This window comes from Coccidioides immitis (assembly GCF_000149335.2).
Source record: "Coccidioides immitis RS genomic scaffold supercont3.4, whole genome shotgun sequence".
Taxonomy (NCBI): domain Eukaryota; kingdom Fungi; phylum Ascomycota; class Eurotiomycetes; order Onygenales; family Onygenaceae; genus Coccidioides; species Coccidioides immitis.
This window is the reverse complement of record NW_004504311.1, coordinates 2,231,033-2,252,079: the sequence shown is the minus strand read 5'-3', so window position 1 is coordinate 2,252,079 and position 21,047 is coordinate 2,231,033. Positions and strand designations below refer to the sequence as shown.

Sequence of the window (21,047 nt, the reverse complement as noted above, 5' to 3'; positions counted from 1 at the left end):
TCTTCCACACTGCCTCAGAGTTTATTTGAAAAGATCGATTGAAAAATCGCGCTCTGAAAAGATGGTATCAAACAGATTCCCCACTGCTACGGCTTTCTTCTTCTGATCCGATATCTTTAAAAAATTCAGAATAAATACTAGTCTATTTCCGGAGTACGATGTCTTTCTTTTAGCCGATACCTTTGAGACGGGCAGTTAACTTGGGCAGGGGGCCGGTCGCTTCCCGTCCGTTTGTCTTTCGTTTGTGAGAGGGCGCATAGATACCATATATATATATTCCACATTTTCCCAGCAGATTGCCGCTCCTCGCTGTCTCTGATTTCCACTACGGCCGTTTTGGAGTTGGAAGGGAAGAAGTCCGATCTTTGTTGGGAGCGGGTAACCTGTAGCCATCGATACGCAAATTTCTGGATAACACCCGTCGTTCAAACGCACGATATCTTGTTTTCGTTGTGGGAGAGGTGCTTGAGTTGCAAAAGGGGGCAGGGAAATGAAAGTGAGAGGAGCAGGCAATCGACACAATTCAGATATTGCATCGAGACTAACACGACTCATTTCCAGATACCTTGGATATGGGCTGCGGGAGCGGTTTTCACTGTCCAGCTTTGTGCTGAAGCAAGGCCTCCATCCGATGGGTGCACGATCCTCCACTCACCCATTGCCCGCAACGCCACCCTCACATACAGAAGAGTGCCTCCAGGAATCTGCGCAACCAGCTCTCCTCATCAAAAGCAATACACGGGCTATATTTCTCTGCCACCATTTACGCTGCATCCGGTGCAACAAAACTACACAATCAATACATTCTTCTGGTTCGTGGAGGCCAGAGAAAAGCCTGAGGCGGCACCCTTGACAATCTACCTTAGCGGAGGGCCGGGGCTTAGCAGCATGCAGGGTTTATTCCAAGAAACAGGCCCTTGCGAGGTGGTTCAACTTTCTAATAATAAAATCGGAACCATTCCCCGTGAATGGGGCTGGGATCGGAGTTCACACATGCTCTACATTGATCAACCTGCGCAGGTGGGATTCTCGTATGATACGCTAAAAGAAGCATCATTGGATTTCTTGACGGGGAATTTCATTTCGCCACCAATAGACCCACCTGCGAGTCGTTCCCAGACATTTCGCAAAGGTATCTTCAGTTCCAATGACGCCGAGATGACGGCGAGCACAACAGAGACAGCAGCGAAAGCAACTTGGCATATGCTACAAGTATTCTTTGCGGAATTCCCAGTATACAGAGCTCGCCAGGGAGTTGCAGAGGTTAACTTGTTCGCCGAAAGTTACGGTGGCAAATATGGACCGGCATTTGCTGCGCATTTCCACAAGCAGAACGAGAAGCGCGAAAGGGGAGAGATCTCCAGGTGTAAATCGGTGGACATTAAGGTCAAGACGTTGGGAATCTTGCAGGGATACATTGACGATTTGGTACAGAATCCATATTTCTCGCTCTTCGCATATAACAACACGTATGGACTGCGTGTGATGTCCTTGGACGATGTGAAGGCGAGTCATAAGAAGTTCCATCAACCGGGGGGGTGTAAGGATAAAGTCAAGGCCTGTCGCGAATCTGTCCGACTCCACGACCCCGAAAACGCCGGTGATGTGAGCATTGTTAACACTGCTTGTGTGCAAGCAACTATTGCTTGCAATGGAGAATTGAGCAGCGTATACCTAAAAGTAGGACGAAGTCAATACGACATAGCACAAGGTGTTCTCAACCCAGTACCCCCATTGACATATCTCGAGTACCTCAATATGCCAGAGGTTCAAAGCGCAATTGGTTCTCGGGTCAATTTCACAGAGTCCAGCAGCACTGTGTTCGATGCGTTCCTTAACGCTGGTGACTACAGTCGAGGCGAGTACACCTCCACCCTTGCTTCGTTGCTCGACAGTGGTGTACGAGTCGCCCTCATATACGGCGATCGCGACTATATCTGCAACTGGTTTGGTGGGCAGGCAGCGTCGTTCGCCATTGCAGCCGCATCAAGGTCGTCCTCGCCGTCTTATATTGCGAACTTCAATTCTGCAGGCTATGCTCCGCTGATCGTAAATACGAGCTATACGGGTGGAGTGGTCCGGCAATTTGCAAACCTCTCGTTCGCACGTATCTACGATGCAGGCCATTTCATCCCGTACTATCAGCCCGAAGCGGTTTTCAAGCTATTCACTCGGATCATTGAAGGGAAGAATCCATCGACGGGCGAGTCAATCCCCAACATATCAGCATTCCAAACAAAAGGCGATGCAAACTCCACGAAGACAAACTCTCTTCCCGCACAAGCCAGACCGACGTGCTACCTCCGCAAAGCGCAGGATACGTGCAGTCCCGACCAAATTGAAAAAATGAAGGCGGGAAAGGGGTACGTCATTAACGGGATATGGCACGAAAATAAGCGCGAACGGGCCATCCAAGGGTAAGACGCAAACCGAGAAAGTAGCTCTTGGGCAACAATGGCAGCCCCGACTCCTTGTGACAATTGTGAGATCCGTGTGTCCGTGCAACGATATGCCGCGGAGTTTGTGTGGGATGCTCTGTTGGCGGAATCAATGCGAAAGTAGTTTTTAATATAGTTTTCTTCTGATAATGGATATTGACAAGACCTAGTTTCTTTTTCGCTCTCTTCCAATGCGAAGGCCGCCACCACTGTGCCGCGGTTTTTTTTTTTTTTTTTTGCACAACACGCAAGAGAGGAAATTTCTGCTCGCTGCATACAGATTATATTAGTCTTGATAGTGGTGGCCGCGCTCGAATGGCCAGCCAAGAGAGCTGTCTGGGGTAAATTGTCCGGGCGAGCTGCATCTGAATACATTGATCAAGCGAGAAACCTTGCTGTGGAACCTCACCGTTGATGAAAAGACAATGGACTCGGCCCGCTGAATACTCAATAGATGAGGCCTGCGAAATTAAACCCCCGATGATCACTTCTCAAACAAAGGCCGGATCCCGTGGCCGGCGTTCTTTGTGTGTTTTTTTGCTCTTTTGTAAATCAATCAGAAGACGCATCGCACAAAGTGCTCGTCACATTTTGACATCATTCCAGGTGCACGCGCCATTTTAGCGTCTATCTGAAGCACTGGACTTCGAAAGTACAGAGTACCCCAGATTCCGTCCTCCTCTCCACGCGTTTGAAAACGGGGGGTTTTGTGCTCATTGCTCTGATGATCTCTTGTCGATCCCAGGTTCGCTCGATCCACCAACTCGATGCGGTCGATGTGATAATGCATGTGTCCTCGACTCGTTGTGATACAGTGACAATACCCTTACCTCAATGCTCTTCGGCAACTACTCAGAGCTTAATGTCGAACGTTGCCCGTGTACGTGGTACATAGTCCTTCAGCAAAAATCACTTGACTGGAAGAACAACATTGATATTCAGGGGTAATTTGAGACGTGCTAAGATGGCTCTGCAAATACCACTTTCTGCAAGCCTCACGGGACAAGTTTGTGCAACTTTTAATTCAGCCCAATACGGACAAAGAGCTTTTCTCCTTCGACAACGGGAAAAACAAGTTTTGAGAAACCCACCGTCCCGAAAGTGCCGTTGGCTTGCTGATAGGAGGCACAGCCAAGGGATGCGTTGGTTCTTTGTCCATGGAGATATTCAGGAGCACGGGCAGGAAGCATAAATACCTTCTGTGTCCTCCGTGATTTGAGTCCGATAGACAGTCCATCCCACTCCACATATCTCTCAAGCCGCCCCGCAATTCGTTTTATTTCGAAAGAAGAGAGAAGGCCCAAATAGCCACCATGGTTCAATTCAAAGCTCTCGCCCTTACCCTCACTTTCTTCATGGCCATTGCGTCTGCAGTTCCTGAACCCGAGGCTGCTGCGATCGATGACTGCATGCCTGGCTGCCATCCCAATAAGGCTAACTGCGAACCCCCATACGTAAGTCTCGGATGCTCTCCCTCCCCCCTCCCCCGCGAGCCCCAGATGCCTCCGGGTAGATTCCTAGAGGATGAACATGCATAAGCTTTTGGGACGAATTGAACAAGATGCTAATTTGGGACTCTTCTAGTATGAGACGCCATATAAACTGCCAACCAGAACCGTATGTTATCATCCCTGAACCCAGGATCATCCCCCAGTTTCCTTCGAGCTCGCCATTTCCTTTTCGGCTGAGAGCACTGGTATCACTGACACAAAGTTGTTTCTGCAAAGTGCTATATGTGCTGCAAGAAGAAATAAACCACATAACTCGCCGGGTAGTATCGTTCCTTGGAGGCTCTTCGCCGCCCTGAAATGCGAGAAGTGAAAACGAGAAGATGGCGGTGAAAAGTGACGGGAGGAATGAGGCTAGTCACCCTGTCAGGTTGCATTGGTGATGTCTGCAAAGTGTCGGTTGTGTGCGGAATAAAGATTCAATACCCCTGGAGTGTAGTTAAAAACCTGCATTCAGAAGAAATACAACTTTATCCTCAAAGAGACTCGAGTCTGCTTTCAAGGGAGGTCTGGAGAAAAAGTTAATAAATTGACTTTCCATGATGCAACTCAGATCCACACAGTTTGGACAACAGCCACGAACGCCAGAGACGCTGCGACGGAAGATGGAATCTAGGTTTCCATTGTGTCTGCTATAATATATCATTTTCTTTTTTGATATCCCGAAAATACCGCGTCATTCAACTTCCTGTTTAGCATTCCTAAACAGATATTTTATTATCGTATCAAATTGATCTTTTCTCAATGCTGCCCAGGTATCACAACCGGAACAACCCCCCCCCCCCAAAAAAAAAAAAATAAGCCAAAAAAAAAAAAAGGTAAAGAAAAGATAAACAAGCAAAATCCAACGCATAAGACAAGAGAAAATTACATGGATGGTGCGTTGGTCAAGTCCGGGTGTATGTACAAAAGGATATTTCAACTATTCCAAGCACTGAAAACATGACACTTGTGTGTGTGTGTGTGTGTGTATTGAGGGGGATAGGGGGAATGACCGCTTGCTCAGGGTTTAGAAGAAAGAGAAAACAGTGGCGTGAAAATGCTGTGCCAATGACACTTATTGGCAATGATTTTGATCGCTAGAATATGCTGGATCATGAATGGATTGAGATATCAGAGTCGTTCTCGGGAAATTATTTGGGTGAATGATAGGATACGTAAGATGGTTATGTGTGTCCACAGTCGAGAGGCACGCAGGGTCGAAATACTCTTCGCGTATATCAATATATCTGGTGACGACCCTTCGATGGGTGGCGTTGAGGGGTCGCTTCCAGCTCTACCAACTGAACCCCAGCAGCTGAGCTCAATTCTGGCGGTCTCTCGTCCTGCATAATGGGTGTATGGTATTGACCAAGGCCATCCCAGCTCCGATGCGCTGGTGGCGGCGACCGACTCTGCAGCGGAGGGCTATACGGTCCACCGACGTGGGACATATCCGGCGACATCATGCTCGTATGGGCCGGGTGCGAGCCCATCGTAACCCCATCTTTCTCGCTTCTGCCGGCCATCGACCAGTCTCCCCCGCTCATTGCCCATCGCCGTGTCCGGTCGTTACTCTCTTCTTCCGAGTTTAGCCACTTGCGGTAAACGCGGTTGCGCCCAAGCACGAAGAAAAGAGCGGCCAAGATAGAGATAGCGGCGATGCTCCCGATCACGATCCCAGCAATAGCTCCACGACCCAGACCAGATGATGATGACGATGGCGATGACGATGGCTCTGAACGGTCACTCCCTTCCGCAGGTGGCGCTTGGCCGGGAACCAACATGTACGGATATTTCAAGGCCTTTGCATACTGTGCATCCCAGGTCATCGATTCGTTCTAGAGAGAGCAAGGAGAAAGATTAGAACATAAGAGTCCACAGCCTTAAAAAGTGAAATAGACCACAACTGTGAGGACTATACCGGGTTGATTACGCCAACCATTCCGTTCACAATACACGAGTCGATGGCGGTGCAATAAAAGAATGTCGGCTGTAGGAGACGTTAACAGTCGTCAGCGAACTCGACTCCTATCTCGGTGTAAGGAACCAGGGGTTTATGGGAGACTACCTTGGTGTCATTGACGGTCAACTTCCATGTTGGCGGCTAAATATCACGGACTATCAGCATGGTCATACACTCAAGGCTGCAGAGATCTCAAAGCTCACTTTCCCAACCAGCATGCCATCCTCCTCGTCGAAAGAATTGAATATTCCCGAATAGAAGTATCTCCCGGTTGCAGGTACGCACGGCGCCAGGTAATCTGCCTGCACTACTGAGTGATTGCGTGGATAGAACTCGAACTCGATTACATCGCCAACGTCCGCTTTGATGGTATGCGGTATATACTGATGAGGATCCTCTTTTGCTCCCACCTTGACGGTATGAGTCGCAGGGCCGGTGTTCGTACTTGTTCTCGTTGCCGCTGTCGAGGAAGACTGCGAGCTGCGAGTGGGTGTTATCTCTGATTCCGAATCCGAGTCGGTGGTGCCCTGCGCTGTCGTGAGCACGACTATTTGCAGGGCGACCGGCAGCAACGCTAGCCGTGTCACTAAATGGTGCAGCATCTTTTAAATGCCTCTTTGTTTGGTCTCAAGTTCTAGAAGCCAAAACTGGCATCATTCGATGCCCTCTCTGTCTGTGTGTATGAGAGTGGGGGGTTCCTTTTGTTTTTTTTAATCGATCGCTTGTTTTCCCCTGCTTTCGAGGCAAAGACAATATGAGCTGGGGCTGTGAAAGGAATTGGAGGGCCGCCAAAAGTGGTCCGGGGGGAACAGGCGTGTCCACGTTGTCGAAAGATCTGCAAGCCCGGAAGAGGGGAGCCTTAAAGGGCACCCGGTGATAGGGCCTGACAAGGGTACCGCAGGAAAAGCCACTCTAGAACCTCTGTTACTCTTATCGAGGACTAGGTCAAAGCCACCTATGGGCCCCATTGAAGTCCGCGTTGTTTTCTTCGCCTTCGGGGGCCTAGAGAGCCTGGCATCATCATCGTAATGCGTGTGCCGTGATGGTGGCTTGTCGGCACCTGGTTGCCACCTGTATATTCTGCGTACAAGACGTCCGATACGAAGTATTCCGCAGAATGGTATGCATCTACTCTGGACGGAGTATATACAAATTAACCTTCACGAGCCCGGTGGTTGAGATATCTTGGCATAAAACCTCCAGCTTTTCTCCAGCAAGGATGCACCGTTGGCATTCGGATCCTGCGATCTGGGCAGACTCGGCGTTCCCACACAAACAAGCCAAGACCCGGGCAAAAAAGTAATATTGCTTGGTCTCGCTACGTTGGCCGGTACCCTGTGCGCGCTACGATGTGGTCTCACAATGCTCCCCGCCAGAGTTTTACAGAGTGCAGAGCAATTGCGGGTTGAGGATGGGACAGATGCTGATCAAGCAACACAGACAGGTTCCCTCGAGAAGGTGAAGGTGTGCGGCTGGCCAATGAAATTATCCCGAATTTTTGGGACTCTCGTGCATGATCGGAACTGGCTGCCTCGACGATCATTCCGGCTGACCGTGGCAAGGCTGAAGTCTGCTTTCCAAACTGGCCACTCCCAGGCCGAGAGACTGAGGTGGGTGAAATGCAGGAAATTCGAGACGAATGACTGGATGGAGCCCTTGCTTTGGGAGAGTCCAATGCTACCTTGACTCTTGTAGCCCCCCGTCCTGGCAGAGAAATAAGACTATACTCCGTATACAGGGCTATATTCAGTCCAAAACTGTAGCTTACAATTATTAATAAACCCCCAGTTAACCCCCCAAGAAAGTTATTCGGCAAAGGGGGTTATCGGCGCTGAAAGCAATCAAACGAGACCAATACCTGCCCTCATTCTAAATAGTAACCCCCCATCACGCATCAATTAGGTTGCCCTCAGCAACGGCGTCGCCGCCGCTAGTATCCCTAGTGTCTTTAGTTGGCTTCCTGGATCGACTCTTAGCGGATCGTTGATAAAATTCATCAATGACCTTCTTCGGAATGCGATTAAGGAGGTCCTTGGGATAGATGCGGAGCAAGTTCCAGGCGATGTCCAGCGAGTCAAAGATTGTTCGGGACTCATACGGCGACTGCGCGATAAATGTTCGTTCGAATTTTTCAAGGAACTCCAGAGAGAGCTTGTCCTCAGCGGACAGAGCTTCCTCACCAACGACAGCTTTCATGGCGGCTAGGTTAAGGTAAAAGTCAGTGAGCATGCCCCGGCACTACAAAAGGATAGTCATAGGAACAAACCTGCATCACGTCCAATGGCGTACTTGGCGTAGAGCTGGTTGGATACGTCGCCGTGGTCTTTACGAGTACGTCCCTCACCAATGGCAGATTTCATGAGACGAGATAGCGACGGCAACACGTTAATAGGCGGGTAGATACCCTTGTTGTAAAGTTGACGGTCAACGAAAATCTGTCCCTCGGTGATATATCCTGTTAAATCGGGAATAGGATGTGTGATATCTAGGCACGAATTAGCGAAAAGGGTTCGAGTCGGAGACACGTCACATCGAACATACCATCGTTAGGCATAGTCAAAATTGGGATCTGGGTGATAGAGCCATTACGACCTTCTACACGACCAGCTCGTTCGTAGATCGTAGACAAGTCAGTGTACATGTAACCGGGATAACCACGTCGACCTGGCACTTCTTCACGGGCAGCTGAGACCTCACGAAGAGCATCACAATACGCCGACAGATCCGTCAAGATGACAAGGACGTGCTTCTCCAATTGATACGCATAATACTCTGCAGTAGTCAACGCAAGGCGAGGTGTAATAATACGCTCAATCCTGATCCCTTGTTAGCTTTCCGCGCTCCCCACTATGCTCGAAGCCATGCACTTACGTAGGATCATTGGCAAGATTCAAAAACAATGTGACGCGCTCCATGCTGCCATTCTCCTCGAAGTCTCTTGTAAAGAATCGACTAGTTTCCATGTTCACACCCATAGCGGCGAACACGATAGAGAAATTCTCCTCGTGTCCGTCATGCACATCCTTTGTCGGTTTCACAAGGCCAGCTTGACGACAAATTTGGGCAGCAATTTCATTGTGCGGAAGACCAGCGGCGGAGAAAATTGGGATCTTCTGCCCTCTAGCGATCGAGTTCATGGTATCAATGGCCGAGATACCCGTAGAGATCATTTCTTCGGGGTACACCTATAGTTGAGATCAGCCGGGCTTACGGTGCAATATTGTGAGTACGACGCCCACTCACTCTGGAGTAAGGGTTGATGGGACTGCCGTTAATATCGAGATAGTCCTCCGCGAGGACCTTGGGGCCTTTATCGATTGCGCGGCCGGATCCGTCAAATACTCGACCCAACATGTCTTCGGACACACCGAGCTTGAGACTGTGACCGGAGAATTCGACTGTGGTCTTTTCAGATAATCAGCAATGACTCCTGCGGCAATTTGTATAACCGCGCCTCTCACCTTCTTCACATCGATGCCAGATGTTCCTTCAAACACCTATATCACACCAACTCGTATCAGCATCCATCACGGGGGATTACCATTCGGTTTCCGCATAACGCACCTGCACGACGGCTCTATTCCCTATAAACCCGGTGCAATTAGCCAAAGGCTTCCTTATCCTCAAGCTATAGCAATGGTATACGCACCCCTGGCTTCAAGGACCTGACCAGCTCGCTCGGAGCCATCAGGCAACGTTAAGGACACGATTTCGTTGTATGTTGGGAATTTGACCTAGGATACAAGGGCCACAATTTAGTCCAGTGTACTACAGCAAAAGCAGAAATGGCTTGTTTTCCGTACATTGTCAAGAATCACCAGAGGGCCGTTGATACCCCCAATGGTATTGTACCGGATGCGAGGTTGGACGGAAGACATCCGGGGATCTTCAAGCCCCGGCGCCATGATTGAATGACGAGGCAAGTTAAAATATCTGTTATTTCTTGGGAGGAAAGGGCAAGCTCAAGGGAGGTATTCAAACGAGCGCGAGCTTCAGTATGCGCCGATTGGAGATGTGATGTGTTGGAGTTACTCCGTATAAGGTGCCGTTCGTAGCTCGTGATGCGCCAGAGCCAATCAGATGACTTCCCCGCTCTAATGACGTAAGCATATCACGTGACATGGAATTAATACCTTTGGATCCTATAAGAGTATTAGCTGGCCGAGCTCTCGACAGTGAAGACCTTAGGATACTGGATTCCACCTATTCAGAAGAATCAGAGAAAATTGCGCGATATCTGACTACCCTGACGAAACCATTAGGCATGGATGAAAAAGAATACGCCAAATTCTGCAGAAAAGCAACCAAATATGTTGTGGAAGCAGATCAACTTTTTAGGCGAGCAGGATCTGGAGTACCCCTAAGGCGTGTTGTGGACGACTTGGAACAACGCAGACAAATCCTACACATGATGCATGATGAATTTGGCCATAAAGGGCGAGAAGGAACTTACTCCACCTTACAAGCTCGATACTGGTGGCCAGGGATGTATAAAGATGTGTCAGCCTATGTGAAACACTGTTCCCAATGTCAACTAAGAGATTCGCAAAGGTTAAGTGAAGAGGTTCATCCTACCTGGGCTCCTATCTGTTGGGAGAAAGTTGGGGTGGATATCAAGCACATGCCTTCTTTTCCATCCATGCCCAATGGTTTCGTCAGGGTAGTCAGATATCGTGCAATCTTCTCTGATTCTTCTGAATAGGTGGAATCCAGTATCCTAAGTTCTTCACTGTCGAGAGCTCGGCCAGCTAATACCCTTATTAGGATCCATAAAGGCAAATAGATCTTCATCCTACTCTTCAGATTTAGGTTGTTCCCCAACACCTAGTCCCTCTGCCACGTGACCCATACGGCGCAAATTTTCCTCTTCTCCGCGAGCCGTTCAGGCTTCATCGCTGAAAAAGCAGACTCCAAGGGGAGAAGAAGTATACTACTGTACTCCGTATAGTTTGAGTAATGTGCGGCGTACAGAGCAAATGTGACTATGGCGATAAGACTGTATATGTACTTGTGCTCGAGAAGATGCCAAGCATATCTTGCTTTGTTCACAATTAACATGGGAGCAGGGGCTGCACCATACTCGGTAACTATATCAGCAGAAGCAGCTCCAAGCACTTTGACGCAGGGAAGTAAACGTAATTTCCCACACAAGTTCTCATCACCTGCTTTGGCTTTCAAGCCCGCCCCGAGAAGTGCAACGCCAAACCGTCCCCACTTCATCTAGACACAGATGGAACAATCCCCAAGCGATAAGTCGATTATGTAGTCATGACGACTTTGACTGTCAAGATACAACGACCCTCAAAATGCCTTGAAACCCGACATCCCTGCCTTCCTCGTCCTTGCGATCCCTACTAGAAGCTACGCAAGATCCATGGTTAAGGTCATCCCTGCTTCGCAGGGAATCACAGTGCGTGACTGTGCTCCATCAAACAGCTCCAAAAAAATATGGAAACGCACCGACTAGTTATTATAGAATAGATAGTACGTACTGCGGGATTTAAGATCGTGAGTACATCGGATCTATACCTATTCCGCTGTTGATATAAAGGTCTTGAAAAATCTGTTTTTAAAACCGAAATACACAAGTCACGTCCATCTTCAGACATATCAAGGGGCTTATGGTGCCAGAGAGCCAACCCCCCATTGTGGATATGTAACTACACATAAAGCACCGAAACACTATTCAGTCTCTTCTGCACCACGTATTCTCCCTTTTTTCCATTGGCTTCATCGCTCAAGAACTTTCCAACTCGGGGCCCTGTACATTACTATCGGAACAGTTACGTTCCTTGTGGTCAGTTAAGAAGAAAATATCTTCTTCTTTTTTTTCTCTTAAAATCTCAAATCCCATCCAATCTTTGGCCCAATGACGGGCAAAGCATCAGCGACACTCTGCACATCCTTGTCGCCCCGGCCACTCAAATTCAGTACAATGTTCTTCCCCTTGCCCATCTTCTTTGCAAGCTCGATCACGCCGTACACTGCGTGGGACGATTCCAGGGCGGGAATAATGCCTTCCAACTCGGCAATAGTCCGGAAACCAATAAGAGCCTGAGCGTCTGTGGCAGCAATGAACTCGGCTCTCGAGGTGTCTTTCCAAGAACTTAATTCCGGCCCGACGCCGGGATAGTCTAGACCAGCCGAAATGGAGTGAGTTTCGGAGATCTGGCCGTGTTCGTCCTGGAGAACGTAGGTTCGCACGCCGTGAAGAACACCTTTGGTTCCTCCAGAGAGAGTCGCCGAGTGCTTTCCCGTTTCAATTCCGTCGCCTCCAGCTTCGACACCGAGCAGTTTGACGCTAAGATCGTCGGCGAAGGGATAGAACATGCCAACAGCATTGCTACCTCCGCCGACACAAGCAACCACGGCATCGGGGAGTCTGCCTGTTAGCTCCTTCATTTGCTGCTTCGTCTCTTCACCGATTACCGACTGGAATGTACGAACGATAGTCGGGAAGGGATGAGGGCCAATCGCCGAGCCGATGATGTAGTGTGTAGTTTCGAGATCGACGACCCAGGCACGAAGTGCTTCGTTGACGGCGTCACGGAGTGTCCGAGAGCCAGCTTCAACAGCTACCACGGACGCCCCGAGAAGCTTCATGCGGAACACATTGAGCGCCTGTCGACGGACGTCCTCTGCACCCATGTAAACAACACACTCCATGCCAAACTTTGCGCACACAGTTGCGGTAGCTACACCGTGCTGGCCTGCTCCAGTTTCGGCAATGATTCTGGTCTTTCCAAGACGCTTTGCAAGCAAAACTTGGCCGAGTGCGTTATTGATTTTGTGACTTCCTGTATGATTTAGATCTTCTCGCTTGATGTAAATGTTAGCGCCCCCAGCGTGTTCGGTGAGGCGCTGAGCGAAATGCAGATTACTGGGACGTCCCATGTAAGGGTAGTACGAGCGATATTCTTCCCAGAATTTAGGGTCATTTTTGGCTTCGTTAAATCCAGCCTCCAGTTCGGCGAGACAATCCATGAGTGACTCCGGAACATATTGCCCACCAAACTCTCCAAAGCGTGCTGGGATCGCAGCTGGATCCCCGGTCACATTAAGAGCCTCGAGCTGGTCAACGAGTCCCGGTCCTGAGCTAGAACCCTCCTTGATAACTTTGTCGACTTGTGCCCCCGTGGGTTCCTGCGCTTCTGCCAGTGCCTCAGTGAGGTCAATTTCCCTCGTGAACGGCTCTGACAGCTTGCTCCGATCAACCGTCCTTCCCGTGATGCTTGAACAGTACTCTTTGACCTTCTGGGCTCTCTGGCCTTCAGGTGCTTCACCCAGCACCGTGATCATTTGGCTTCCGATAACGACGCCCTCTGCAATTTCTTGGACGTTCAGGAAATGCTCCCTCGTGCTCACACCGAAACCTACCGCAGCTGGTATATTTCCGGAATAGCTGTGAACTCGTGCCAGAAGCTCTGGAAGGCCCGTACTTAGTCGACCCGTGGCGCCAGTGACACCCATTCTCGACACAACATAGATAAAAGAATCGGCGATGCTGCAGAGTAGTCTCATTCGGGAGTCTGAGGTAGCAGGGGCAATCAGAGGGACATACGAGAGCCTACACATAAAGCATGAATATCAGCATCGCCACAGTTTTAAAAACACATTCCCCGCGGTGACTGACTCACCCTTCCTTCTTGCATAGATCTCTAAATCGAACGGCTTCCTCTGGTGGCAGATCAACCATAATGAAGCCATTGATCCCGGCGGCTTTAGCAGTTTTCAGTATCTTTTCCTCGCCATATCGCAAGAGCGGGTTGTAGTAGCCCATAAGCAGCACGGGAGCTCTCAATCCCCGATCCCTCGCCTGGCGAACCATTTCAAGCACAGAAGTGATAGTAACACCATGTTGCAACGCCTGAGTATTCGCGCGCTGGATGGTGGGGCCATCGGCAATGGGATCTGTAAAGGGCACGCCGAGCTCGATGATATCTGCCGTCCAAAAAAGGAGAGAAATAGAAAGGTTAGCTGACAGATAATCACAGATACCTTCATTTGAGAAAAAAAAAGTATATATATAGATGTAGCGAAAAACATTTTTTGCGCCCTTACCGGCTCCACCCTCTTCCATGCCCAATATGATATCAACGGTTTCGTCAGGGCGGGGATACCCCGCGGTGACATACGCAACCAGCGCAGAGCGTCCCTCTCGCTTGCATTGTGCAAATGTCTGCTTTATGCCCTCCATGATGGAAGTTGCTTTTCTGCCCTCCGTCTGGTTAGGCGTTGGTGTCTTTCCTTGCCCTTCGATCCGATCAAAGCGAACTGCGGGGAATTAATTTCGGAGTGAAGGGGGATGAGATTTGAAAAATTAAAGACGAAAAAAAAAAAAAAAAGAAAAGGGAAAAAAGAGAAAAGGAAAGGCGCTACAGACGCTTAAGCAGTCAGCCCGGTAGGAGGAGGAGGATAAAGGGAGAAGAGTTGAGGGAGAGAGAGCTTTCTGGGGAGCAAAACTGCTGGAGTGGCGCTGACTCACTGCTGGATGGCTTGCGATTTCGATTATCGAGCGGCAGAAAATTTGGGGAGGTTTTCGGAGTCATTCTCGCCCGCCTCGCGATCAGATTGCCCCCCAGCAGCAGCTCCCGATTTCCACTGGCTAAACTTACTCCGAGCTAGCCAGGAACACGCCAGCCAGCCCCCCAACGCAAAAACTCCGCACTTCGAGGGCAGCCGAGTTTTTCATTTTCGCCACCCACGGAACGCACGAGACGGGTACTCACGTAACCGTTAATGAGCACAATATTTGGAAGATGATATGGAGTACTCCGTATTCTAAGAACCAATTGAATTGAATTCAAAAAACTATCTGATATCTGAGTCGGCGCCCATTATAACTCCCAGCAGCTATATTTCCATCCAAAATAACCAAGATCGGAAAAAGGTGTATTAGGATCCCTTGCGACAGGCTCGCAGCAACAAAATCACCAAGTCAAGCTCCAATATCCAAAAAAAAAAAAAGAAAATCAAAAACAACGCAAAAGCATCCAATATCAAAAAGCCCACGCAAAACACAAGCAACAAGTCAAAACAAAACCCCCCACTTTTTCCCGTGCAGGACGCCAAGAAATAGTCCCGTTCCCATATCCGATGCAATGCTGTGTAAAAAGGAGCGGCTGATGCTAAACCAAAAAGCATGCAAAAATTTCGACAAAAAGGAGTGACCGTGCCCAGTTTTCCTTCAAATGCAAATAAATGCGCGTCAACCGGACCTACCCAGAAACAAGCTTTGATAAACAAGAGGGGGCGTCTATTAAAACAAAGGCGAAGGAGAGTCGTCGGGTGAGATATTAGAGAAACGCCTTTGGGAAAAGAGGATGATTAGTGTAAGGGAGGTTCCAAAAAAGGGATTAGAGCCGCGATATAAGTAAGACGCCGTCCACCTGTGTCATCGACATAAAGGAGTGAGACATGACCAGGGGGGAATCATCTGTGAAAGCAAAAAAAAAAAAAAGACCAACCAACGCCGCGCTTGTTTCTGACAGGTCGTCAAAGGAGTGGCAGAAGGAAATTCGTGACCATTATTGTATCAGTGCATCGGAGGTGTAAAAGGAGCGACTCACGGGACCAGCATCTTCCAAAGATGAAATCGCTCGCATAAAAAGGGGGAAACAAAATACAAACCGCTATGCAATACAAAAAATTATCGAATTAGAACAATTACGGTGATTCGAAAGACGGCGGAAACGAGGTACGGGGTAGGATCAAGAAATAGGGGGAGCGAGGTCGACGTCAAGAAGTGGTCTGGCGGCGCACAGCGTGACTTAAGGTGAATTGATGACTATCGAAAAAGTAACTCTCTTAGACACCGCCGCCTGGATGACTGGGAGGGTAGGACGAGTGACTGGCGCCTCGGCCAACAGCTGTAAAGTTTCCAGAATAGGAGTACGGCAGGTCTTGAGGGGCCGGGTGAGTGGACGAAGGGCTAGTGGTGACGAAGTTGTTGAAATCAAAGGAACCGTGACGCGGGATCAAGGCTGGCGACGACACTTGTTGTTGCTGGGCGCGATGGAACTGATAGGCCGCGTGTTGATTGTCGATGGAAGGCACAACAGCACGCATTGGTGGGGCTACCGCCATTTGATTGTTGCCATAAACCTGAGCGCGGAACTGTGGAGGTACACCTAGAGCACTAGAGACGTCGACAATACGCTGTGAAGATCCGGCAGGATAGTCCAACTGGCCGTTAACATTGACATTGACGGGATAGTTTGAAGCCAGGGGCGCTTGAAGAGTTCCTGCTGTTGAAGAGTAACTGGCAGACTGTAGGAAGGCGATTTAGCATCTGGCTGACCGCAGAATCTAAAAGAGGGAGGCGAGTGATAGACTTACGTATTTTCCAATAATCTTCTTCAATGCATGAGCCAGAATTCTCCATGGAAACACCTTGACGTCCTTCTCAATATTTCGCGGTTTCGGGTTCGGGAAGCCCATGATGACTTTGAAGAACTCTTCGCTCTCCGCTTTTGCCTTGGAAACGGTCAACGGGCGGAAACCCTCAAGATTCCTGCGAATCCGGTTCTTCTCTTCCACGGTAAATCTAACTCCGACAAGCGATTCAAGCAGGTAGATGGTGTCAACGCTGGTCACATAGCACTCTTTCTTGCCAGCCCAGTAAATGCAGCTGATACAGATACTGTTGGGAGCACGATCAGCAGGCGCTACGGGAGCGAAATCCGCATGGATACTGCTGCCAGTTTGATGACGCGTGAATTGTACAAGTCGTCTTTGAACTTCCTGTTCATCTTTCGACCAGTTATCTGCCATGGAGTCAAGGTCGCCATTCAGCTTGAGGACTGCCTTTGTGGGATACATCGCATAAGGGTTAAAAGACTGGTTTTGAGATACTGCTCCGGAACCTGCGAGCGATTGTTGAATTGTAGAAGTTCGGATGAGAGTCGGGTTTTGACCAGTCCTAACAGAGAGAGGCAATTCCGTGGTTTGAGACAGCGGCGTCATATTATATCGAGGGTTGAAGTCTGCAATGGTGTTGTCTGGAAAGGCTGGGCTCCAAGATGACGCCAGGGGGGATGGGGCTTTGATTCTAGATTGAGAAACGTTGGCATATACATCTAGCTGCGTTGGGGGAAGCGGCGAAGGAACGCGCTGGCCGTTGGCAGGATAGCCAGTCATCGATGCCGGAGTAGGAAGATAGGCCGAGTATGGGGATGCTGACAAACTACTTTCGGCGTAGACTGAACTTCTTGGGCTATCTTTGGTTCTCAAGTGTTTCACTGGCGCCGAGTTCGAGGAGGAAATGTCATCTGAGCCGCAAGACATCTTTCTCTTCCGAGACCCTGGAGAAACAGCTTGAACGGACTGTTCATAACTAAAGGCACCGATTTGCACCATGTGAGTTGTGGGTCCCTCAGGGTCCTCCATTACTAACTGAACAGGGGCTGAAGAAGAAGGCGATTCTGTTGAGGAGAACGGTGGTACATCGACTGTAAGGGCGTATTGGAACAGAACTTTCTGGACACCTACAAGGGCCACAGAGCATTCACAGCGTGAGGATCCAAATATCAAAGTAAACGACCACGGAACCGGGTTGATAATGTCCAAAGTTGACTGTATTTGGACTGTCAATTTTGTGCCTTCCGCCCCATTGGCTGGGTCGAAGCTAACAACTTCAGGTGGTGGCCGTGTGGACGCCTCTAAGCTCGGAGAGCGCGGGAAATCAAAGGGGGAGCCGGCATATCCTCTATTACCTACATAGTGGATACTTTCATCGTCTGAAACGGGATGACTTTCAAGAACGGGAGTGAAAAGTTGCCCAGAGTATGGCGCTTGGGCATATGCCGGCAACGCGCCTTGATAGAGAGCTCCTGTCGTTCCATCATAGTCTAGAAGAGCCAATGTCAGTTATTAATCTACTGTGTGTGACCTTGCATATCCAAACTCGGTCGTATTGATTGGAGATATACTAACCTAAAAGATCGGTTGGTTGGCACTTCTCGTAAGTCGACATGGACATCGGGCCTCCAGTCTTGGCCCAAAGGCCGTCTGAGAATGTTCCTGCAAATCTTGAGTCCTCCGGATCTGAAAAGTCGACTGATTCGTCAAATATCAAAGGCGACTGGAAGTCCAGATCGAACTAGATCAACGATATCAGTACTCCGTACCGAGCCACTACACGTTCAACACGGATATTTCCGATATGTTTCCGGTAATCCGCATAGGGAAAAGATAAGGAACCAGAATCTTACCTGGGTAGTGAGTCCCTTTGAATACGCCAGGGTGACGGTGCTGCAAAAGATGCAGCAAGAACGGATTTGGTTTAGTAAGCGAGTGACTGAGATCTGACTGATCTCGCAAAAAAAAAAAAAAAAAAAACTGGATATGTCTCGGAAGCGCTTAATTGCACTTCGAGCCAAAAGCGAGCGACAGAAAGAGACTGTCAATGAGTCTCAAAATCACACAAACCACAGAAAGGGCGGCGAGTTAACATCCAGGGAGTACACGATAAGTCAAATAAAATATGTGGTTGCTGATCGTGCCACAGCCAATATGTCGATCGTTGGCTTCCTTCAATCGCAAACCACGCTTCGAGTGCAAAGCCGCTTGCAGTGTGTGATTGTGAGAATTGAGAGCAAAATGTACGACAAAAGCTGGGTCAATGGTCAGCATTGGGAGTTTGACAATCGGCTGGCGGCATCATCGTATTGGCAGACTTACCGAGTGAATAAAACAAAGTATAGCTTAAAAAAAACCAAATGTCGCCCGACGCAGATATGCGCTGGAAACTCAACTAGAGCTGTGATGATGTTCTGAAAGAAAACGTTCGTTAGTCTATAGACAGGTTGACATCCAACAAGAAAGAGACATGAACCATGGTACCCGATAACCATTGTGGCTACGAACCAATGAGAAGCAGAAGATGCCCAAATAGCCTCTTGACCTGCAGCTTAAAGATAGCAAGGTAGGAACGCGTCGTTGCTTACCTTGGCCCGGTCGCCTTTGACAGTGTGGAATCCACTTTGGCTAGTGGTTGATACGCCCCGGTAGGATGCCGCTCTTTCAGAGATGAAAGGTCCCAAGAAAACGCAAAGGAAGATTCAAGGGACTAATCCTTTTTGCGAACGGAATGCGGAAAAGAAAATGTCCGTGGACACGCCCACAAGAAAATTGGTCCTTGACGCAGCGCAGATAGGGATTTTCCTCGTGGTGTTGGGTCTGCGTGCGCCTTGCAGATACTCGATCAACCGACGGAACGGTACAGCACGCGGGATGGATTGTCGAGTTGCTTTGAGCACAGCAATGGAATGTGCCGGTGTCCTGCTTCAATGGAATGAATTTCGTATGGACCTCTTTCTTGATCCCTCTTTTTTTTTTTTTTTTTCTTTTTTTTTTCCCTTTATTTTTTTTTTTTTTTCAATTCTCTCTCTTTTTGCTTAAGAGTATATGATTTTCTTTTTTCCTTCCCTCAAGAGGTATATACTGTATTCTGTTCTGTCGCCCAAAGGGGGGGGAAAAAAGGTCTCCCTCGGAGCCTAGTTTAAAAAAGTGAAGGAAGAAAAGAGACCTTCTGTGGGAAGTAGAGTGTGTTGAGAGATGGATGGGAGAGCGAATGTGAATTCCCCAGCGATTTGAAAAATCGATAGCCACGGATTAAGAGATAGGATATTATGTACTAAGGGGGTTTTGTATATGTAGATTATATTTCAGCCGTCGTCCGAAAAAGCACCTTAAAGCATGTAGCGAACGTAAATTCGTCGAAAAGCGAGTGTGTAGTTCTGGAGGGAACTGAACGAAGGGACAAACGATGGGGAGCGATGGATTTGGGTCAGAGCGCCATGGTCGAGGTGAGGGATGGGGGCGGGAGAGGGGAAAAAGAAGAGGTGGAGGAGAAGAGGGAAAAAAAAAAAAGAGAAGAGGAGAAGAGGAGGAGGAGGAGGAGGAAGAGTAGGAGGGAGGAAGTTGGAGGGTGCTGGTGGTGATATTATGTTATGACGAGCATATCGGGCCTGGAGGTATTTTCTGGAATGCTACAGTCACCCCCGCCACAAGCCAGAAATGGGCAGCTTCAAACTCTCCAACGAAACGTGACAACTCTCGCTGGGCGACCGGGGTGGGCAGCCGCTGACCAGGGAAACTCGACAGCCGACATCTGGCGAAATACGGTTACCGGACCACTCAAACCAAGCAAACCACATGGCCGAAAGAAGACGGTTGTGTGGTGCGCCCCACCAATCACCGCCCGCTCCCAGACCCGCTCCGGTCCAAACATCCATATCCGCGTTACAGTACATTACGCAACCCCGTCCCTCGCCTGTCGATGCCCCACGCCCGCGCCTACCGATGACGGCTGCAGCTCATCGCCTGGCGATTTCAAATTTTCGGCGCACGGAATCTTACAGCTTGTGTGCTGGTACCGTAACACCAGGTCGCTTTTAGATCCATTAAGTAAGCGGCTTGGTTTATTACCGTGGGAAGCACGCAGAAACCGACCCCGGTACGGGATCCCTCATCACGGTCCACCCGATATCAAAAATATCGAAAGTAAAAAAAAAGAATACTAGGAAGGAAGAGAAAGGAAAAAGAAAACTATCGGGTCTATTCTAGAGGCAGTGCGGCGTTTGGTTTGAGCGGTCATGTCTGGGGAAACTTTTTTCGGACATTGTTTTATCGTAGCACTCTTCTCGCGGCTTCAGAGTTACGACGACACCCAGAGTTTTTGGCGAGTGTCCTCGCTGTACGGCGCATTCGCGCTAGATTCTGACTGGGGAGCGCCCTTTTCATTTTTTTTTTTTTATTTTTTATTTTTTTTTTTTTTTATCTACCTTTTTTTGTGTTGTCGGATCTTCGATACGAAACCACTAACGACCGATCAAATAATTCACAGGACCAGCTAGCTGGCCGTAGCGTGTCCCAGGTTGAGCACCGCAAGATAGCCCGTCAAGAACAAGCTCTTCCCCCCCCCCTTCCGAGCTCTGGAAACCAAAGCTGTCGGTCGTGTCGCTTTGACATTCGAAGCATTGACTCCAGTCAAGCTGCGACGGTGCTTTAAAAAAAAAAAAAAAAAGAGAAAGCCCAGAATCAAGCAAAAACCTCCCATCCTAGCACGGTGCACTGCCTCGCCCTCCGATACAGGACCCCGTACAGAGTGCATACACAACTGTTCCTTTCCCCCCTCCCCTCCCCTCGACTGGC

At 49.1% G+C, this 21,047-nt stretch overlaps 8 protein-coding genes across 8 annotated transcripts; 3 read left to right on the top strand and 5 right to left on the bottom strand.

The window, feature by feature from the left end:
• Positions 1-490: 490 nt before the first annotated feature.
• On the top strand, positions 491-2,619 carry CIMG_05080 (carboxypeptidase; the record flags this gene model as incomplete). Its single annotated transcript, XM_001245638.2, has 2 exons — positions 491-496; positions 562-2,619. The coding sequence occupies 2 exons, from the start codon at positions 491-493 to the stop codon at positions 2,419-2,421; spliced, it is 1,866 nt and encodes a 621-aa protein (XP_001245639.1). The 3' UTR covers positions 2,422-2,619.
• Positions 2,620-3,149: 530 nt separating this feature from the next.
• On the bottom strand, positions 3,150-4,435 carry CIMG_13415 (uncharacterized protein). Its single transcript, XM_004446093.1, has one exon. It carries the CDS (start codon positions 3,860-3,862, stop codon positions 3,458-3,460), a length of 405 nt encoding a protein of 134 aa, XP_004446150.1. The 5' UTR covers positions 3,863-4,435; the 3' UTR covers positions 3,150-3,457.
• Positions 4,436-4,621: 186 nt separating this feature from the next.
• On the bottom strand, positions 4,622-6,708 carry CIMG_05078 (extracellular serine-rich protein). Its single transcript, XM_001245636.2, has 4 exons — positions 6,095-6,708; positions 5,997-6,032; positions 5,850-5,918; positions 4,622-5,766 (listed from the first exon to the last, which is right to left on the bottom strand). The coding sequence occupies exons 1-4, from the start codon at positions 6,491-6,493 to the stop codon at positions 5,167-5,169; spliced, it is 1,104 nt and encodes a 367-aa protein (XP_001245637.1). The 5' UTR covers positions 6,494-6,708; the 3' UTR covers positions 4,622-5,166.
• Positions 6,709-7,603: 895 nt separating this feature from the next.
• On the bottom strand, positions 7,604-10,013 carry CIMG_05077 (V-type proton ATPase subunit B). Its single transcript, XM_001245635.2, has 9 exons — positions 9,695-10,013; positions 9,541-9,625; positions 9,456-9,475; positions 9,353-9,388; positions 9,135-9,296; positions 8,763-9,076; positions 8,433-8,707; positions 8,158-8,376; positions 7,604-8,092 (listed from the first exon to the last, which is right to left on the bottom strand). Exons 1-9 carry the CDS (start codon positions 9,794-9,796, stop codon positions 7,779-7,781), a joined length of 1,527 nt encoding a protein of 508 aa, XP_001245636.1. The 5' UTR covers positions 9,797-10,013; the 3' UTR covers positions 7,604-7,778.
• Positions 9,953-10,593, top strand: CIMG_13414 (uncharacterized protein; the record flags this gene model as incomplete). Its single annotated transcript, XM_004446092.1, has 2 exons — positions 9,953-9,993; positions 10,041-10,593. The coding sequence occupies 2 exons, from the start codon at positions 9,953-9,955 to the stop codon at positions 10,591-10,593; spliced, it is 594 nt and encodes a 197-aa protein (XP_004446149.1).
• A 745-nt stretch (positions 10,594-11,338) lies between these two features.
• Positions 11,339-14,250, bottom strand: CIMG_05075 (tryptophan synthase). The gene is made up of 3 exons (XM_001245633.2): positions 13,953-14,250; positions 13,529-13,832; positions 11,339-13,458 (listed from the first exon to the last, which is right to left on the bottom strand). The coding sequence occupies exons 1-3, from the start codon at positions 14,086-14,088 to the stop codon at positions 11,727-11,729; spliced, it is 2,172 nt and encodes a 723-aa protein (XP_001245634.1). The 5' UTR covers positions 14,089-14,250; the 3' UTR covers positions 11,339-11,726.
• A 414-nt stretch (positions 14,251-14,664) lies between these two features.
• On the bottom strand, positions 14,665-18,745 carry CIMG_05073 (transcriptional regulator Medusa; the record flags this gene model as incomplete). Its single annotated transcript, XM_001245631.2, has 5 exons — positions 14,665-16,160; positions 16,230-17,740; positions 17,826-17,991; positions 18,104-18,143; positions 18,573-18,745. 5 exons carry the CDS (start codon positions 18,743-18,745, stop codon positions 15,699-15,701), a joined length of 2,352 nt encoding a protein of 783 aa, XP_001245632.2. The 3' UTR covers positions 14,665-15,698.
• Positions 18,746-19,843: 1,098 nt separating this feature from the next.
• CIMG_13413 (uncharacterized protein) lies at positions 19,844-20,616 on the top strand (the record flags this gene model as incomplete). Its single annotated transcript, XM_004446090.1, has 2 exons — positions 19,844-20,300; positions 20,417-20,616. The coding sequence occupies 2 exons, from the start codon at positions 19,844-19,846 to the stop codon at positions 20,614-20,616; spliced, it is 657 nt and encodes a 218-aa protein (XP_004446147.1).
• Positions 20,617-21,047: the final 431 nt, after the last annotated feature.

Bases quoted from the DNA above. Each gene is read 5' to 3' on its own strand.
- CIMG_05077 (XM_001245635.2), bottom strand. From the start codon at position 9,796: ATGGCGCCGGGGCTTGAAGATCCCCGGATGTCTTCCGTCCAACCTCGC. The intron at 9,297-9,352 runs GTGAGAGGCGCG...TTATCTGAAAAG, and splicing joins CTGGCATCGATGTGAAGAAG to ACCACAGTCGAATTCTCCGG. The intron at 8,093-8,157 runs GTTTGTTCCTAT...ACCTTAACCTAG, and splicing joins CGCCATTGGACGTGATGCAG to CCGCCATGAAAGCTGTCGTT.
- CIMG_05075 (XM_001245633.2), bottom strand. From the start codon at position 14,088: ATGGAGGGCATAAAGCAGACATTTGCACAATGCAAGCGAGAGGGACGC. The intron at 13,833-13,952 runs GTAAGGGCGCAA...TTTGGACGGCAG, and splicing joins CATGGAAGAGGGTGGAGCCG to ATATCATCGAGCTCGGCGTG. The intron at 13,459-13,528 runs GTGAGTCAGTCA...CTTTATGTGTAG, and splicing joins GATCTATGCAAGAAGGAAGG to GCTCTCGTATGTCCCTCTGA.
- CIMG_13415 (XM_004446093.1), bottom strand. From the start codon at position 3,862: ATGGCAGCCAGGCATGCAGTCATCGATCGCAGCAGCCTCGGGTTCAGG.
- CIMG_05078 (XM_001245636.2), bottom strand. From the start codon at position 6,493: ATGCTGCACCATTTAGTGACACGGCTAGCGTTGCTGCCGGTCGCCCTG. The intron at 6,033-6,094 runs GTGAGCTTTGAG...CGTGATATTTAG, and splicing joins ATGGCATGCTGGTTGGGAAA to CCGCCAACATGGAAGTTGAC. The intron at 5,919-5,996 runs GTAGTCTCCCAT...CGTCTCCTACAG, and splicing joins TGACCGTCAATGACACCAAG to CCGACATTCTTTTATTGCAC.